Below are 20452 nucleotides of genomic sequence, written 5' to 3' on the forward strand. Positions count from 1 at the left end.
AATGATAGAAATATGAATTGAATATAGATTATTTAATTTTAACATGAACATATTGAAGGTTTAGCGTTGCTCTTGTTTTCTTTGCCTTGCCCACAAATGAACTCGATCCCTTTTTAAGAGCGTTAGCAACACTGAAATGGCGGCCATTCGACGAGCTCGGCCAGTGACGACGCCGAATACAGCTTTGCTTTTCAGTCGGAATTTCATCATCGATAAGTCTGCGTGGAAAATGGAGCGGTAATAGCTAAAGGAATAACAACAGCGAAAAACGCAAAGAAAACGGCCTTTTGTCCGCTATTTCAGCGAATTTTTTGTTAAAAGCAAGAATTTACCAAACGACGACTTCTACCACTGCAACTACATCCACTCACTACCACCAAATTCACCAAAAAAAAAACAACAAAAGTACATCCAAGCAGCAGCAGCAACGCAGACGTGAGCAGAATTTTGTAATGAAAAAATCGAATTGTGAATCAGAATCAACTGCCACAGCGTATACAGCTAAAGCATTAGAAGCAGGAACAACCAATTCAGCTAAATTATCCATATTTAAAATAGAGAAGCAGGAGCTAGGGCTACTGCATTCAAATCAACACCACCGACGAGCAGCAGAGAAAAATCATATTGGCGTAGTAGGGGCGTCAGCTGCAGAGGCACTAGCAGCTCAGTCGAACGAAACATTTGTGACGNGAACAACCAATTCAGCTAAATTATCCATATTTAAAATAGAGAAGCAGGAGCTAGAGCTACTGCATTCAAATCAACACCACCGACGAGCAGCAGAGAAAAATCATATTGGCGTAGTAGGGGCGTCAGCTGCAGAGGCACTAGCAGCTCAGTCGAACGAAACATTTGTGACGTCGACCGCGGCAGAGGTAGCAGCAGCGGCCAGCGCAACAGCAGTGAAAATTTTCCATAGAGAAATTTTTAATTTGCAAGAATCTTTGGGTTCCTTGCTAAATTCTTACAGTTTTAATGTGGAAGGCATCTCCTACTGCATCCTTTGACTGTTAGCAGTTAACAAAATTTTTGCAGCTTGAACAGCAGTATCATTGAATACACCACAAACTAGCAACAGCAGGGGAAAAAAAGCAATAGCACCAAAGTTAGCTACTGCTAACAATTAAAAAATCAATTAAATTACAAACATATTCAGCTATAGCAGAGCCCGGTCGTAAGTTCAAATGAAATTGGACCTCTACTAAACATTCGACAGACTTTGCGGACATATCCATATTCTGAACATCTGCACAAACCACACCATTACTTTAGGCNAAGAACCCGGGTCGTAAGTTCAAATGAAATTGGACCTCGACTAAACATTCGACAGACTTTGCTGACATATCCATATTCTGAACATCTGCACAAACCACACCATTACTTTAGGCCAGCATAGCTGCAGACCAAAAACACCAACTTGCAAATTCTAATTTTGACATTTTTTAATACTTGCATATCTGCATACATATTTCTGATACCAATTCCTTGTGCAGTATTTAAAGTGAAAATACATATTCAATTTGCAAGTCGCTATCTGCTGGAGAAAGCCAGCACTTCAGGAGCATTTTGTATCTAGATGACTCCATCCACCATTTTGAACGAACAGCAACGCATCAGTAGCACCAACAGCTGCAGCGCAGCTAAACCAGAAACAACGCAGCTAAAATTCAACGAATACCCGAAGCCAATAGCAAACGAAGCAGGCAAAGAGGAAGTAGAAGTAGCTAGAGAAGATCGACTGGCATACGGCGCACAGTAATTGGAAAGACGAAGAAAATTGAGAGGGGAAGGTGAAGCAGTAGAATACGGAAAAAGCAAAATAAACATAAAGGCAGCTAACAACGCAGACAGACGATACAGCTAGACCAGACGGAAACTGGTGTTGCAGCCAACAAGTCGGAGCGAGCCGAAGTGGATAGGAAAACAGCCACAGTTTCCTGTAAAGACGGCGAGCAATTGGGTAAGCAACAGTGTAAAGACTTGTGCGATAAGGAACGATTCGTGCAGTTGTGTTTTCGTTTGGGTTTTGTACGGGCTTGTTTTGGGACTATTTTGCTGCCAACAACAACGGCAAATAAAGAACAAGGTGTTACTAAAATACAGCAACCCTAACAAGAAAAGTTCCGGCAGTGCAAAAAGTTGATCCAAAAATATTTCCGTTCTAAATAAATTACCTGCAACTATTCCTTAAAGTTCTCGAAGATTCTGTGTAGTGTGTGTCCCAACACAGTCGTGTGTATACTTACGTTATTGTTTGTACGTTAACCGCCAAGCCGGTAGTACACATTAGAAACCTAACATTTCATAACGTATTCCAAATTCTATTCAATTCAACTGCAATAGTAAAATACTACAGTTCATTCGCCCGCATAACATAACCACTTTACAAATACAATATACATACCTACCTAAAAACTCGTCAATTGATAAACGCGAAAACCTATAACCACATTTGATAAATTATAAAAAGAAACACATCGAAAACCGCAAACGAGCTAATCGGGAGGAGCGAAAAAATGGTTGAACGCATATTGGAGGAAGAGGAGAACGGCAGCAGCAGCAATACCCCAGCTGCTACTGTCGCCGGAGCTGCTACTAATGCAATAACTAGCACCAACAATAACGCCAACATTAATGGCTCAGCTGTTAGTGGCAGCGACAGTGGCGTGGGCGGTGGCGGCACTTTCTCCACGGACACCGATAATAGTAGCAGTCAATCAGGTGAGTTCAATAAACCATGTTTAAATGTGTAGTTTCTAGTTCGAGGCTCAGCTAGGGCGCTATGGAGCATTCATACGTACATGCGTGTACGTTTGTATCTGTACGTATGTAGATTTAATACGCTAATTGGTGCCAATATGCAGTTTTCGACGAAAGGCAGCTGCCATTTAAGTACATACATATGTAACTTGATTTTATGTAGTGCATATTCTGCTTCGTTAAGATTCGTGAGTTGCGATACAGAACAAGCTTTTATTTAAAATGATATTGATTTTGGAAAAAAAAAATTAATTATTATTTTTTTGGGTTCTTTTAAAATAAACTGCTGAAATTCTAAACCAGGATCTCTTGGATTCAAGCAGAAAGTGGGTGGGTGGGTAATGAGAGTTGGTATTTACTATAATAATGCGGAGTGGAGCAAATATTTACTTCCTGAGATTGTGCTTAGTGCAGTCAAAATAAAATATTCTGGTGGAATATGTACTTCTGGACTCATTTTTACTGCATTCTTTACGTCACACGAGCGTTAAATGGAAAATTTTCACCAGAACTAACATATTTGTCATGCTAATTAAACTGGAACTGACAACCATGTGTCATCATAGCGTATTAGTTACAAATATGCAAACATTTTGAGACTTATTAATACACGTGTATTGTACTTGCATACATACATATGAATGGTTTTTTACATGCACTTTTAAAATCCACATTAATATTTGTTCTAATTAGCTCAACCACGTTTTTAATTTAAATACCTACTTGAAACGATTTTAAATAGTTTATATGTATGTAGGTTGTTGATTAAATTTTGTATATAGATAATGCCTTGCACTTTAAGGTTATTTAAATAGGTATTAACTCCAAGAAGACTCGTAAAAGCTTGCCACCTATTCGAAATTAATTACAAATTAAGTAAAACATCATATTTTGGGTATCAAATTTAAGGTATTTTAAAAATCCCCTAAACAGTGATCGGACTTCTACCACATTGTGTTAGGTCTGCCACTTCTTTGAGGTCTTCGGGCCTCAAATCTACCACATAATCGCTTTTTGCGTAGTTTTATTTTTGCTTGACATAATTTTCTTAATTTTAAAAGAAAAAATTGTCCAACACTAAACACTATATGGTAACAAGAATAATATATGTATGTAATACAATTTTTCGACAGGATTCGCGGTTTCATTGTGTTAAATTGCAAAATATATGATCTATAGCAAAAGCTAATAGCGAAAATGTTAAAAAAACGGCGATTTTTGTGAAAGTCTTAGCAAATTTAAGTGCATCTAAGGTTTCTAAGGAATTGTTTGCTTTTACTTGAGAATTGACAAAATCGGCAAAACCCAATTAGCAGGAACGTGCCACATTTGCTCGCTACTTCGTGATGTGAAAAAAAATCTGGCAGCACTCGGCAAGGTTGCAGAAATCTCTTAAAATATGTTCGAAAAATATTCTAATATGGATGGAAGGTCTTTACACAATCAAGGATAAAAATTGTCAAAACTCCACGCAATTTTTAGCATCTTCAATCTTGCACTTTATTATACTAAAATTAAATTTTTTTTAGAGTCTACTTAAAAAGTTTGCCATTTAGGTGAAAGCTTGCAGATTTTTTTTTTAATTTTTGTACAAATCTAAAGCATCGCAATATGGATATTAAATGAAAGGTCTTTTGTATGTAGACCCTCAAGATATGTGCTATACATTCCAGCGCATTTCTAAATAGGGTTGCCACCTAAATTTTAAGTAAAAAATTTGCTTTATAGATTACAAAATCCAAATTTTTTTAATTTTATGTATTTTAAAGCTAACCAAATCACCAGTATTTGATACTCAAACCTTGAAAACTTTAAAAAGCAAAGCTCGGTCAACCTGGTACTCATATTTTATGTAGAGATCAAAGAAAATGGTTGGTATGAATAAAGTATGTACATACATATTTGCAAACAGCTAAATCTTTTGCAATCTGTTAATTATTCCTAGTTTTTTATTTTGGTTCTTTGCGCGGTTCAAATGATTTTTCACACTCTACTTCGTATATTTTATTGCTAATGCACAAACGTTCGTCTGAATTGGCACAAACAATTTGCAAATTCGCTGTGCGAGTATGTGGAAAAATCCAGTAGGCGAAGAAAAGTGTCACCACGTTGCGTTGGTCGTGTACAAGCACAACATACTTTCTTCCAATCACATACATATGTATGTACATACATGTGTACTTATTTTTTGCTCACTCTGAAAATTGGGATAGTTGCGGGCTGCAATTGACAATAGGTTTGTATAGTAACTTCTCCAGTAAAACATTGCAGCCAGAGCGTAAAAGCAAAATAGAGCGTAAAATTGACAAGAAGAGAAAACTAGCAGAAAAAGTTACTGAACGCAAAACTAGTAAAAACTTGCAAGTGAATAGTTGTTGCACCCTTTTGATATTCTGCTGTAAACATTTTACTATTTATAAATCGGTTTTAAACTCTTTGCTTTTCACACAAGCATTTACACAGTCTAGTACATCATTAATATTTCAATTTTCACTTATTTTACTTTTGTTTGTGCTAAACCAATTCAACAATAGCGGCTTTTGACATTTATTCTTCTTCTTCTTCTGCTAGCTAATTTCTGCTANAGTTTTTTTTTTAATTTTTGTACAAATCTAAAGCATCGCAATATGGATATTAAATGAAAGGCCTTTTAATTTCAATCAGCATTATTTTTTGTATGTAGACACAGTACATATGTATACCCTCAAGATATGTGCTATACATTCCAGCGCATTTCTAAATAGGGTTGCCACCTAAATTATAAGTAAAAAATTTGCTTTATAGATTACAAAATCCAAATTTTTTTAATTTTATGTATTTTAAAGCTAACCAAATCACCAGTATTTGATACTCAAACCTTGAAAACTTTAAAAAGCAAAGCTCGGTCAACCTGGTACTCATATTTTATGTAGAGATCAAAGAAAATGGTTGGTATGAATAAAGTATGTACATACATATTTGCAAACAGCTAAATCTTTTGCAATCTGTTAATTATTCCTAGTTTTTTATTTTGGTTCTTTGCGCGGTTCAAATGATTTTTCACACTCTACTTCGTATATTTTATTGCTAATGCACAAACGTTCGTCTGAATTGGCACAAACAATTTGCAAATTCGCTGTGCGAGTATGTGGAAAAATCCAGTAGGCGAAGAAAAGTGTCACCACGTTGCGTTGGTCGTGTACAAGCACAACATACTTTCTTCCAATCACATACATATGTATGTACATACATGTGTACTTATTTTTTGCTCACTCTGAAAATTGGGATAGTTGCGGGCTGCAATTGACAATAGGTTTGTATAGTAACTTCTCCAGTAAAACATTGCAGCCAGAGCGTAAAAGCAAAATAGAGCGTAAAATTGACAAGAAGAGAAAACTAGCAGAAAAAGTTACTGAACGCAAAACTAGTAAAAACTTGCAAGTGAATAGTTGTTGCACCCTTTTGATATTCTGCTGTAAACATTTTACTATTTATAAATCGGTTTTAAACTCTTTGCTTTTCACACAAGCATTTACACAGTCTAGTACATCATTAATATTTCAATTTTCACTTATTTTACTTTTGTTTGTGCTAAACCAATTCAACAATAGCGGCTTTTGACATTTATTCTTCTTCTTCTTCTGCTAGCTAATTTCTGCTATTAGAAATTTCACTAGCAAGAATTTGCAGCTCTCCCGTGTTGTTGCGCTCTCGATTTGTTGCTCTCCTGCAAATTTTTTGGGTTATCATACACTTTTCCAGTAAAAATTTGCAGGTTCCAGTACAAATTAGTACTGACTATTGGTTACTATACAAACCTAATATTTAATTTTTATTTTATTTTTCATTTCCATTCGGTATATTCGCTTCTTTGTCTTTCATATCGTATGATTTTTTCTTGGTTAGCTGGCAATTTCGCGATAAAAACAGCTGATTTCGCACACCTATCTATGCATATGTATGCACATACAAACACACCTACGAAACCAGAGTTTTTGCCAAACCCAACCGGAATTGCCAACTAATGAAATACATATTTTGGCAAGAAATTTTACGAGAAGACAACTAGTAGACGTAAAGGCGCAATTATAGAAATGACTCAGCTTTGTTGTCTTTTGACATTTTAAGAAGAGTGACGAAATCGGATCGATGCGCCACCGCATATTCAATGTAAATACTTATGTACATACATACTACATTAATATGCATATATCCGCATTTGTATGTTTGTGTCTTCAAATACACATATGAACTTGTGCAATAAGTAGGTATTAAATTAAAATCGTTGTATTAATAAATTCGTTTTGACATTGCATCATTCCCAGCACCTTATCTCCTACGTAGTATTTTGAGCTCTTTTGCGCATTAATGCCGCAATAATGATTCGTTTCATGCATTTTTTTTGCGACAAATCGATAAATGTATATACATATTTAGTTGTACATTTGTAGGTTCCCGCTTCATTGCAACGCAGTTTAATAATAAAACAATAAAAAATTAAAACATAAGCAAATTGCAAACACCAAGTAATAGATAATCGCATAAAAAGATGGTATGTAAATATAATGCAGCACCTGTCGACGTCGTCTTCGCAGCAGCAGCAGCTTAGCAGTTCACTGCAGCGATCGCAGTAGCAGAATTTGCAATTCATCGCCGTGCATCGCAGCTTGAGCTCTCAAGTAGCGGCTGGCTAACCTTGATGACGTTTATTGCACTCGTGTGCATTTTCGCTGCAGTCAAAATAGAACACAAACAAGCATATGCACTCAAACGACTGCAAATGCAAGCGAATGAAAAAATGAAAGAAAAAAAAAACAAACTACTCGTTGATTCGTTCATTGTCGCTGGCTGGTTCGTTGGTGGCTGGCTGGGCTGGCTTGTTGTGCACAAACTAGTTGTGACGTTTTATGGATACCAACCAAGTTGTTTGCCACTTTTTGCAGGTAATGAGGAGGGCGATGATGTTGTGTTTTTGCAACAATTCGATAAGTGAAGCAGTAAAGCGAATAAAGAAATGATATTAAATAAAAAAATACAAGAAAATGGCAAACAAACGATTTAACATACATTGAATATGTACTATGTACCTATGTATGTATATATGTAGGTAAATGATAAAAAACGACACTACCGAAAACGTCGACTCATTGTGCTTGCATGCACCGTGTAAGGACTTTGCAAGACTGCGAGAATACCCGTAGTGTTAATTTTGAATGTGCACACGTATGTATGTATGTACATACATATTTGTATGCTCATATGTAGGTTGATTTAAGCGCAGCTACCCAGTGGGAAAAGGTAATGTTAGGGAATGTAAAAAGTTATGGACAGCCCCTATTATAACCTATGGACGAAAAGACATTTTGCTTTACAAAAGTATAATTAGAATTTACCTATAAATAAAAAAAATTAAAAATTAAAAACTTCCGTGCCATAGGGTTTCACCCCCCGTGATTAACAGCACGGCAGTGGAACCGCTACAACAACAACACACATTCATTCGGCTACAGCAGCTGTTGAGTTAACGTGGAAAAAAAACGTTCCCACGACAGTCGGGTCTACGGAACCGGAAGGATTGTCGCTCCAGCAACACTCCCCAAAAACTCTTTGGGGAACTTGTATGCTGCTACAACCACAACAACATTACGTGGAAAAAATGTACTTGAGTTAGTTCTCTAAATTTTTGTTTTGTTTGTGGCTTCAAAACTATCTACACATCATCTGCTCGCGTACATTGCGATGCATCTTCATTCAACCGTAGTTGCTAATCTTTTCTTGGTAGAAAAAGGTAGCACATTCCCATTTTCCCACTGGGTATAGTTTTATATACATTGTGCTCATATCGCCTATATCTACTGGTACATCGGACGAGTGGGTGGGCGATTGTTAGATTGGTCTACTGACTATCTCGCACAGATAACACTGGTCTACAAATTTCAACTTTTTTTCTGCGAATAAGACGGGACCTGGTGTTTCTGAACGGATTTTTCGTGCTGAACACGAATCCGGGGTCAAAAATGTCAATTTTTCCTGCACCCCTAAACACAAATACACCCCCTGATCTAAGGGTGCATGCGATTAATTCGGCATAGGGCTCATTCGAAAGGGCACGATTTAGCCTTTAATTTCTGACATATACAAAGTTTGTAGCACGTCAGGGTTCAGCTCTACAATTTTTCAAAAATGGCCAAAAACGCTGTTTTTAGGGGTTTCAACCCCTTTTTTCTCGAAAACGTGACGTGATGGGACATTTTTGATCCCGGATTCGTGTTCAGCACGAAAAATCCGTTCGGAAACACCAGGTCCCGTCTTATTCGCAAAACCCTTGTAGACCAGTGTAATTGCATTGATGATAGGTGACCTGTGTGCTGAGGGTCGCTGCTTGAATTTCTCGTTTGCATTGATCAAGTGGCTTAATATTGAATGTTGGTGGTGGCGTTGTATGATTGAAAGGTTGTGCTTGTAATTAAGTGTGTATTAACTGATTTTCAATGTATGTAGGTACATTAGGGTGGTCCTTAAGAAGATCAAATGCATGATTTTTTCCAGTCTCACCCCCTCAATCGGTAATACCACGGTCACAGATATCACATATAAATTTTGGCCCGGATTGGAGTCGGTTAAGACGTGTTCATAGAGTAATCTGAAGTTTAAACCCCGTGCGACACGCCTTAACCGACTTCAATCGGAACTATAAATGAAAATTTTCAAAAGTACCTACAATTAGTCAGCTTTAATAGCCTATCTCTCAAATTTGATGGTTGTTGGCACTACTGCAGCTACATACAACCTACAAGCTACATATCGTCACCTGAAATGCAAAAAGACGTAACTAATAAAAAAAATTGAAAATTCACTTTTTGATTGATATGTCGTATCATTTATTAAAACAAATTATTAGTCACGACTTTTTACATTTAAGTTATAATGTTGTTACGTCGTTTTGCATTTCAGGTGACGATATATACATTTGTCTAATCTGTGTGTATGTAGGTATGTACATGTCCATACATATGGGATGCATTGACATCGTCGCGAGGAACCAGTGTTGCCAGTTCAGCCTTATTCCGGCTAGATTTAGCCGTATTCCGGCTAGATTTAGCAGATTGTGATAGAAAACCGCCGGAGAAAATACGGTTTAGCCGGCAGCCGTTTTGTTAGCCGTTTTGCAACAAAATTCAAATATGTATATGTATGTACATATAAGTTTCACTTTTTACAAATTTAGCCACCCAAAATCTCTTAGAAACTGGTAGCCTTATCTTGGAGAAAATTTTCATGTTGGAATGTGTTAAGTAGGTATATAAATTGAAAGATTTTTTTTTTCTAATCTAAAAAGTCTTAAAATACTGCGCCGATTTCAATGACTTTTATTTTAAGTGAATATACAGTGACCCAAATATAAACTGGGACGCGACGTTTTAGCCCATTATTTTTTATAAAAGTATAGCCGATTACTTACAGACACCATTTAAATCCAAATTTCATATTTTATGCAAAAATTATGAAAATCCTGTAATTTTTTTTTAACTTAAAATTTTAGTTTACTAAAGTGCCCTAACCATTGCTTTTTGGCAATTTTTTGTTTACGGTTTCCGCATTTTTTCCATTTAAAAAAGTTTTCGAACATACTTTGCATGGAAAAAATTTGTAACACCGTTATAAGAAGAAATAAAAAAAAATTAACGGTAAGTCCTAGCTACTTCAAATTTTCACCATAATATACCAAATTTTAATGGACTACAAAACCACATACACATATATCATGATATTTTTCTAAAAAAAAAAACGCCTTAAGTTTGTAATTGATATCTTTTTTATATTAAAGTAATATAAAAATGGCTTCTGATGTACATACATATTTACGTATAACGACAGTTTCTCTTGTTAAAAAAAAATGTCTGGCAACACTGCGAGGAACAAGTTTGTTAACATACAAAATAAATAAAAGTACAAATAAAAATAAAGCCATAAAAGCAAGCACCACGCACACAGCAACACAATAAAGTTTCCATAAACACATACACTAATACAACAAATCATGTTTGTTTGTTAGTTTGCTTGGTTGTTTGTTATGTCGGTCGATCTCTCCTCCTGCAACCACCACCTATTTTCTGATTTTACCTCGTCACTCGAGTGTCGGTGACTTTAGCTAATGGGTACCTCAGCTGTTGTTGCACTCTCTTGCATTTATTTAGCTTCAGTTGCCTTTATCTCTATTTTGTTTTTGTCTGCCCCTCTGTTCCAGTCGTGTGTGCGTATGTATCTGCGTTTTTCATGTTTTTTGCCTCATTTCTTTTCTTACCTTCCCCTGCAGAAAATTTGACTAGCCTAGAACCAGCGTAGAACTATACCTTTTTCCGATAGTACCAGTTCTAGCTGAATACCCAAGCAATGCTTTCAACTGTCCAGTTTTACACGGCGATGTAATTGGCGGTGGCAATTTTCGCCCAGTGCATTACTTTGCAACCAGCTTTTAACCGGTTCCATTTTGGACAGTTTTTTTTTTTAAGAGAAAACGTTTTTATACCCGAGCGCACTTGTGCACAAGCGTATTATAACTTTGTTCGCATAACGGTTGTTTGTAACAGGCAAAACGAATCGAGATAGATATAGACAAATGTATACATAAATGATCAGAATGAAAAGAGAAATCGATTAAGCGGTGACTGTCTGTCCGTCCGTCCGTCCGTCCGTCTGTGCACACGATAACTCGAGTAAAAATTGAGATATCTTAACGAAACTTGGTAGTGCACTTCTTTCTGGCGTAGGACGGATGGTATTGAAAATGGGCGAAATCGGACTGTAACACGCCCACCTCCCATATAACGGTAATTTCCAGAAATACGAAAACTGCGATATTTTAGTAACTACTGAAGATAATTCATTCAAAATTGATACTTACAATAATTTTCAGACGAAAAATAAGAATATTATAATTTTTTGGAAAATGGGGGCAGCCACGCCCACTTATGGTTACGTGTGTATATCTTGGTAACCGGTGCACCAATTTCTTCCAAACTTGGCACAGATGTTGGCCTTGGTACAGCGTACTAAATGGCTGAAAATTTTTAAAATCGGACGATAACCACGCCCACATCCCATATAACGGTAATTTAGAGAAATACAAAATCTTCGATAAATCAGTAAATATTAAAGCTAATTTATTCAAAATTGACGCTTGCAACAATTCTTTACCAAGAAATACGCTTATGGTAAAATGTTGGAAAACGGGCGTGGCACCGCCCACTTATGATCACGTATATGTATATCGGTAACCGTTCTACCAATTTGTACCAAACTCGGTGTGGTTATTGTACTTGCCACACAGAAGCAAAACGTTGAAAATTATTGAAATCGCTAAACTAAAATTACGGCGGCTTTTCATATAACGGTAAATTTCAGAAATGCTTGAAATTTCAATATTTCGAAATTTAAGGACGCTAATTTACTCAAAATTGATACACCCCGGCTTACCATGTAGCGGCAGCTTTCGGAAAGGTGAAAAACGTATATTTAATACTTGCGCCGGGTATTTAATGTTCGGCTCCGCCCGAACTTAGACTTTCTTACTTGTTGAGATTCGATTTTTGGACATTCTTTTCGTTTCTTTTGCACTAGTTCACAGATATGTAGTTCTGAGATATGTAGTTCGGAACTAGCGCTTTGTCAGACTGTCTCTNGTTTCTTTTGCACTAGTTCACAGATAGTTCTGAGATTAGTAGTTCGGAACTAGCGCTTTGTCAGACTGTCTCTAAATTTTACTGCGGGGTCGTTTTGTCAAAGGCATAAACACACACACTCGTACGCACTTTTTTTTATAGCTCCGCACATAACTTTACACACTTTTGTTATTGTTTTCTTATTCTTTCTTTGGTGTTGTTGAATTTCTTTGCCCACAAATTTCTTGTCGTTTCACACAGTGCCAATTATTAGTAGCCACGTTGTGCTTGCACTACTTATATTTTATTGACTTTTCGTTATTTTTTGTTTGTGCTTCTCGCTCGTTTGTGTTATCATGTTTCGTTTTAGCTTTGAATTGCGTCTTCGTTTTTTTCTTGCCTACGTGATATGTATTTGGTCTTCTCTGCCCTTTGGGGGAGCAGCGAAGTTGTTTGTGCTGCCATTTCATTTCTGCTGTTGGCTGCGCTGCTTGTGTTGCCTCACTGTCTTGCCTTTTACATACCCATAATTCCGTGACCGCACCGGTATTTGCGCAAACTGCCAGTTAGTTTGTTTGCGCAAACCGATATCTGATGGCTTGTTTGCTTCTAACTTTTCATACATACATACACTTAACCGCAAACTTCTACATTCATCGTTTCTTTTCACTATATTCACTAAATTCCGCTAATTTTTTATCAAAATATGGTTCATTCTACAACAAAAAACACAAAAGTATATTTTCGGAACTTTGTGCAATACTCGCGAAAATTCAATAAATGTTCATGCAAATTTTCAACTTTTTAATACGATTTTTTCGAACTTTCTTGAGTATGCAGTTTTGTAGCCCATTAAATTCTCGTACAAAAAGTGCAAGTCAAAAATCGCATTGATCTTTGATATTTTTGTTTTTGATGAAGGTGTTTTGCATTTTTTGCATATAAAGTATTTTCGAATTTTTTTTTTATATGAAAGAGACTGCGTGAAAAAGATTTGCCAAACATTAAAAGTAGTTCGTATCTACTTAGAACTCCTAGTTTATTATAATAAAATTGATCGGGCTACAAATCTGCATACTTGAAAAAAATCTAAAAAATCTGTTTAAAAAGTTGAAAATTTTCATGAAAATTTGCTGTATTTTGGCGAGTTTTGCACAAAGTTTAGAAATTTTATTTCTATGTTTTTTGTTGTGGAATGAACCATATTTTTATAAAAAACTGTCGGAAAATTATAGCAATAAAATTTTTTGCATATACATATATATTGTAAAAAGCAGCTGTGCCAATACTTTTTGCCGGCAGTTGCTTAAATGTTTATATTTGTATAAAGTTTAAAATGCCTCGACATGCAAATTATTATACACATATTGGGCCAGAATTAAAAACAAAAAAAAAAAAATAAGCACCAAAAAAAACAAAACAAAAGAAAGTCTAATCTGGGCAAAATAAGGCGGTTCTATTCCCAGTAAACCCCATTTCTTTTTCTTCCTTTTCGAGAAGGAACGTATTCTTACTTAGGTATGCCCTTTTTTGTTACAAAAATTATCAGAGTATTAAAAAACCTTGCTGAAACGTTTTTTCGGTTTTGTGTTAGTTTAATTTTTTTTTGTATATATTTTTTTCGTATCACTCCCACCACAATCGACCCCATCCCATTTTTCATTTGAACTACTCTTTACCAATGCATTTCTCTTTGCGCGAGAATTTTTACCCGAAGCACTTTTATATTGCTCTTTTTACGTTACAAACATCTTCATTGAAAAAGTCATAACTAATAAAAAAAAATCCAAAATTCACTTTTCCCCACATCATTTTATGAAAAAAAAATTAAAATTAAAATATTAGTCAGTTTGTTCATTTATGCTTTGCCTATAAACACCGTCTGTTTTCTGTTGCTCTCACTGTTATCGGCCCTGTTAAGTTTACCTATGTATCTACAGCCTTTTTAGCAACGACGCAAATTATTTACTTATGTAGTAGTATGTATGGCGGCAATTCATTTATGTATGTACATAATGGGCGTTGCGGCGTCGTGGACGCGTTGCCACATAATTACTATAAGCAAAGAAAAATTAAAATCGCAAATCGCCATACAATTTTGGAACCGGTATATTAGCAGCTTGCCGTTTGCTACTTGCTTCCATGGTTTGCATAAAATGCTGTAGTTAGTGAACGCACACTTATACATACATACATATGTACATATGTATGTACTTACAAACATTCATAACTAAAGATTTGTGTGGGCAGTTTAAAGACCCGCCACCACCCAATTTCTGAAACTTGTTCTTTTGGTTGGTTTACTGTGGCCCAACTTGCAGCTGACTGCCTGCATGCCACCTCTGCAAAGGGTTCCTTATTTGGTGGCTGGCTGTTGTTTTTTGTGCAAATTCTTTCTCGACTGTCAAGTTGTTGTGACAGCAGCGGTAAACAGACAGACAACAAGATATCCATTTTTGTTCAGAATTGCGATTTTGCTTATTGGAAACGGAATTCAATTGCAAGATATGCAATGCAGAAAATGTGTAGAACAAATATTTATGGCAACTTTTTGTGGCATTTCGGATTCCCCTTGCTTGCCTGAAATTAGGATTTTGTATTGTATGTTCACAGATGTAATAAAAACAGATTTGACAGCCGTGTGGTCCGTAGCCCGTCGTTTCCAACGCGTTTCAAGCATTAGACTTAAGCGTGTACTGCAAACTTTTTTTCCTTGTAAGGTGGTACGGCCTAATGTACATATGTACATGGTTCATAGTCTTTTAATATCATTTATTGTTGTTTTTTCTATATTTTGGAACCAACCATATTTTTCTTATCAATGTTATCATTTGCGATTAAAACTATTTTAAGTTGTTTTTAAACTTATACGCAACACTTTCTTCTAATCAGCCATAAAGCTTTCATTGGCGCACCTTATACATATGTACATATGTACGAATGTACTTATGTATATCAATAAGCGTTCAAACATATAAATATGTACACATGTTAAGGAAAATTTTCGTACCAGATAGATTAGATTTTGGTGTTGGTCACATCAAAACATATGTAGGTATCATATAAAGCCGATATAGTTACGTTATTATTGAGGTCACCTAAATATAATTTGTTACTTATACATCCTTGTAGTTAATACCACTGCCCTCTTTTTTCTGCATTGTTTTCGCATTTTTGGTGCAAATTTGTGTTTTTTCTAATTTTATTTTATTGCTTTGCCTTACCTGTTTTTTGTTTTTTTTCACAATTTTTTTTTTTGTTCCTTTCGATTGAATCGCTATGTGTATTGCAGTCGACCAATTTCCTCTTTGTCAAAACTTTCTTTCAAAAAGTAGACTTTGTGGGTGATTTATTTTGGAACGAATTGCCGACATTCCTGGTCACATCCCTTGTCATTTGCGTTAAGGATCAGAACCAGATCGACCTCAGGATGACCAGGATGAGCGGTTTCAGGTTACTAAAACAACCTGGAGAAACTGCATCTAAATTGTCTACTTTTTAGTCGGATTTTCTCTAATCCTTTTCAAGATTCCAATGTAAGATGTTGGACATTTTTTTTTTTTGTTGAGAAAAATGCGTTACGCAACCAGAAAAAAATCGGATTAAAAAGTTGAAAACTTAAATGCTATTTTGCATAATTTTCATTAAGGCAACCATTTTTCCAGTCACCTTTGAAGAAAAAATCATATAAATCGGTTAACAATAATATATATATATATATTACAACGAATTGATAATCTCCCCCCTTTTTTTAAGTCGGTTAAAAATCACTAAATAAGGATTTGGTAGGGATATTAAAAAAAAAAGAATCTAGATATTTAAAGGTTATTTTCGGTGTCTGCAAAAGGGCAAGAATAGCTTACTCCACGTTCTGTTGAGTTCGGAAAACTCAACTTCGTTAAAATTCATAGTAAAATCAGCTGTCAAACTCACTAATTGACAGTTCATCGGATGTCATATAACGAAAGCGATATCGCCTGCTATTTATCGCTTGCGATTAGCGGTTACACGAGCGATTTATGTATCTCCCGCGTTCGTTTAACTCTTATGGAGACTTGGAGACTAAAAAAAAAAAATGGTGAGAAATATTTATAGTTTTAATCAAGGTGGCAACCACCATCAAACCGGCAACCATGTGGTTTTTGCACCAAAAACTTTGCAAATGAATTCAAATTAGAAAAATAAGCAAAACGTAATAAACAAACAAAAAAAGAAAAACATAACCAATATACACACACATGTACATATATAGTACATACACACAATGATATAAACGAATATAAGAAAGAGAGTATCACGCAATACTTTGACTAGCAAAACCGGCCAATGGAATGCCATCTCGTCTCGTTCCCCTCTACACTTACCCCCAAAGCACCCACATACTAGCCGCGCTCCACACATTTCCGCCTGCTAAAGCGGAAGCAAGGACTACATACCGTTTAATGATTCATTAGCTGTTGAAAAGATGGTCGTCAAGAGTGTATGGGTGGGCGGTTGATAAGCTTGCAAAGAGACTGAAAGAGAGCGAAAGAGCGAAAAGATTGCAAAGAAGTGCGTATACGGCGTGTGTCACAGATGAGGAAGCTTGATAAAATTTTTTTGGCCCGTTCCTACCACTATCGCAGTGAATGTTTTCTGCTTATATGTACAGTTGCCAGCAACTAATTAACCACGGCGACTATTCAAATACTAACTGACCGATTTTAATACCCGAGCGCACCAGTGCGCAAGATATCTCNGTAAGCTTGCAAAGAGACTGAAAGAGAGCGAAAGAGCGAAAAGATTGCAAAGAAGTGCGTATACGGCGTGTGTCACAGATGAGGAAGCTTGATACAATTTTTTTGGCCCGTTCCTACCACTATCGCAGTGAATGTTTTCTGCTTATATGTACAGTTGCCAGCAACTAATTAACCACGGCGACTATTCAAACACTAACTGACCGATTTTAATACCCGAGCGCACCAGTGCGCAAGATATCTCAGCGAAATTTGGTATGTATGTTGCCTTTATCCAAGGTAGGTTAATATTGAAACTGGGCGAAATCGAACTGTAACCACGCCCACTTCCCATACAACGGCATTTTCGAAAAATTAAAAAACTACGATGTTTCAGTAAATATTGGATGCAAATTGTTGAAAATTACTATGTGAAGTAGAATTTTGGTAAAAATAATATTATGAAATTTTTGGAAAATTGGAGTGACCCCGCGCAGTTATGATGAAAAACTGTATCTCAGTAGCCGTTTCACCAATCCCAACCAGACTCGGTATGAGCCTTGCTTAGGGTCCAGCTAATAAATCTGTTGAAAATCTTTGAAATCGGGCAATAACCACGCCCACCTCCCATATAACGGTAACTTACAGAAACACGAAAACTATGATAAATCAGTAACTACTGAAGCTAATTTACTCAAAATCGATAATTACAATAACTACTAAGCAGAAAATTAGACCACAAAATGTGTATCTCGGTAACCGATTTATCAATTTCTACCAAACTCTGTGCACTTAGTAACCACCTTGGTACGGAAAAGCGATTTGTTGAAAATTATTTAAATCCGACTAAAATTACACCGCTTCCCGTATAACGGTAAATTTTAGAAATACGAAACTCCGATACTTCAATACCTGAGGACACTAATTTACTCCAAGTTAATAGTTACAACAATCTCTTAACCACTTAATCGATTTCTTCCAAACTTGGTTCAATTACATATAAGATTAAGTTTAACTCAGCATATTATCGAAAACGTTTGAAATAAAAAGAAACACCCCTGCTTATAATGCAAAGGTAGTTTAGAGAAAGTTTAGACGGCGGTATTTGATACCTGCAACGGGTTCGGTTTCGCCCAACTTATACTTCTTTACTTGTCGAATCTACATATCGTCGTTACCTTAATTCACAAAGGCCTTAACCAACCTTGTTGGTAAGGGCCTTTGCATCTAGATGGTCTAGGAATATTTCTTCATCAAAAAGAAAATTTTGAAAAAATGTCGCTCACGTTATTTTCGCGCTTAGGGATCGATTTTAATTCGAGTTTGTACATAAATGAAGATTTTAGTACTACATATATTTATTCAAAAATAATCATGCATACGTCTTTTAAAAAGTGTGTGTTAAAAATATGCTAGCATGGAACTCAAAAACGTTCGCGCAGCTAATTAGTCACGATTGACTTGTTTTGGTTGAAACGTTTTTATTTATTTTTTTTTTAGGTTAATATTTGGCAATAGAAATTCTCTGAAATTTCCAACATCGTGGAACCGGACTTGTAGTTGGATTTCTGCATGAATAATCCCCATATGGGCCGGAAACCGTATAGTATGTGCTTCATCATTTTTTAGAAATCGCAGATGGAACTTTATTTGTCGTCTTGCGCGGGTCCTCCGATAGTTTTACCTGCTACCTTTATTTATGTGTGAAACTTGTTTTGCCATTGTATATCTAATCTAGCAATTATTGATAAAATATTTAGCTCTGACTACCTATAATCTTATAATCCACAGGGGTACGTCGTTGTTAATTAGTCGCTAGGCATTTTCTTTCATATAAAACAAAATTGTCGAGCATAATTTGTATGGAAGGAAATACGAGAAAAATATGGCCAAAAATCAACGGCAATTTGCAGCCACTTGAAAATTGTTTATTATTATATTAAAATTTAATGAGCTATAAAACTGCAAACCCAAAACTTTTATTATAATTTTTGCACAAAGGTTCACATTTGGATGTATATGGTTTTTGTTAAATGATAAGAGCTTATTTTATTTAAAAAAAATTATAAACATTAAAAAAACAAGAAAATATATCAAAACTGCTCAAATTAGTGTACTGCTATTATTTTGTGGATAACTGTATGTACATACATATCTAACTACATCTGTACATCTGTACGTTGTATATATGGATATATATGTATGTGTGCAATCTTATTTTTATTCCCGTTGACGAACAGCAGGAGAGCAGCCAGTTGGCTTCCACCCAACTATCATTCCACTTTTCTTCAACGTGTGGAATAGGCGCAAGAGATTGCGCGTCTACTTAGTACTTAGATAAGTGCCTATATTCACTACCGGTACCGACATCGGGCCACCGGCTTCCAAATTTTATTTTTTTTGTTGTTTCTCACTGGCAGTCACCAAAACAAAAACAAAAGTCATCGGTATCGGTAGAGCGCCAGCAGCTACGAAGGAGAATCAATCACACAAGTACAGGCCCTATATATATACATACATGAGGGATGAGGGACGAAAGCGAACGATAATAGCCGGCAGCAGCGCACAATTGTTGTCAGTGTGCTGTGCTCTTTGCCGAAACTGTTGGCTACGAATTTCTATTCTCGTTTGGCATTTTAGTACTGAAATGTTAGACAGACCGAAGGGGCGCTAAGTGCTTTCGCGCTAACATTGTTCTTGAATTTTCGCTTTGGTTTTTAGTTCGTTTCGACATTTCTCTTTGGTCGTGCGATCCGGTTCGGTGCGGTGAGGTGTACTGTGTACATTTCTTTTAACTTCCATCCATCAGCCAAGCTGCCTGTTCTTCTTCTGGTTGCGATGGCAATGCGGCAATTAAATTTCTACTGCGTATTTTGAAATTTTTGTGCATAAAAAAATTATCCAATTAGATTAGATTGTTTTCTTCGTAAGAAAAAAGTTTTTATTTCATAAAGCATATATTATGTATGTACATATGTTTTGTCGACGACGTTCAACCATATTGGTAGTTGACTGTAAAAATTGCATTAAAAAAAAATAAATAATCTAGTGAAATAATTAGCTAATAAAAATAAAAAAAAATTAGCTAAAACTGAGTAAAATATTTACATATGCATGTATGTATGTACGAGAATATTAAACTTTTAACAAAATTAACTTGTGTCGGTAATAAAGCAAAAAGTAAAAGCAACGAATATTTATTTCTACAAGGATCTCAAATAAAATAAAAGAAAGCAATTTGAACAACAACCTCGGTACGGTATAAAAAATACTAAAATACATGGTATATATGTACATACCTAGTCGTCATATATTTTAAAGCTTTTGCAGATATAA

General features: G+C 35.8%; 1 protein-coding gene and 1 long non-coding RNA gene across 2 annotated transcripts in view; one reads left to right on the top strand and one right to left on the bottom strand.

Annotated features, from left to right (window-relative positions):
• Window positions 1-1010: 1010 nt before the first annotated feature.
• Window positions 1011-1377, bottom strand: LOC108364930 (uncharacterized). The gene is made up of 2 exons (XR_001847844.1): window positions 1311-1377; window positions 1011-1196 (listed from the first exon to the last, which is right to left on the bottom strand). It is a non-coding gene; the product is annotated as an uncharacterized LOC108364930 (long non-coding RNA).
• Lk6 (MAPK interacting serine/threonine Lk6 kinase) overlaps window positions 1282-20452 on the top strand; it is a 50190-nt gene continuing 31019 nt past the window's right edge. The window contains exon 1 of the mRNA XM_017618815.1: window positions 1282-2721. Coding sequence (XP_017474304.1) covers window positions 2517-2721 — 205 coding nt within the window. The 5' untranslated portion in view covers window positions 1282-2516. The remainder of the gene's footprint in view (window positions 2722-20452) is intronic.

The sequence above is a fragment of the Rhagoletis zephyria genome, unplaced genomic scaffold (assembly GCF_001687245.7).
Source record: "Rhagoletis zephyria isolate East Lansing unplaced genomic scaffold, Rhagoletis_zephyria_1.1 Rzeph_scaffold_01714, whole genome shotgun sequence".
Lineage (NCBI taxonomy): Eukaryota > Metazoa > Arthropoda > Insecta > Diptera > Tephritidae > Rhagoletis > Rhagoletis zephyria.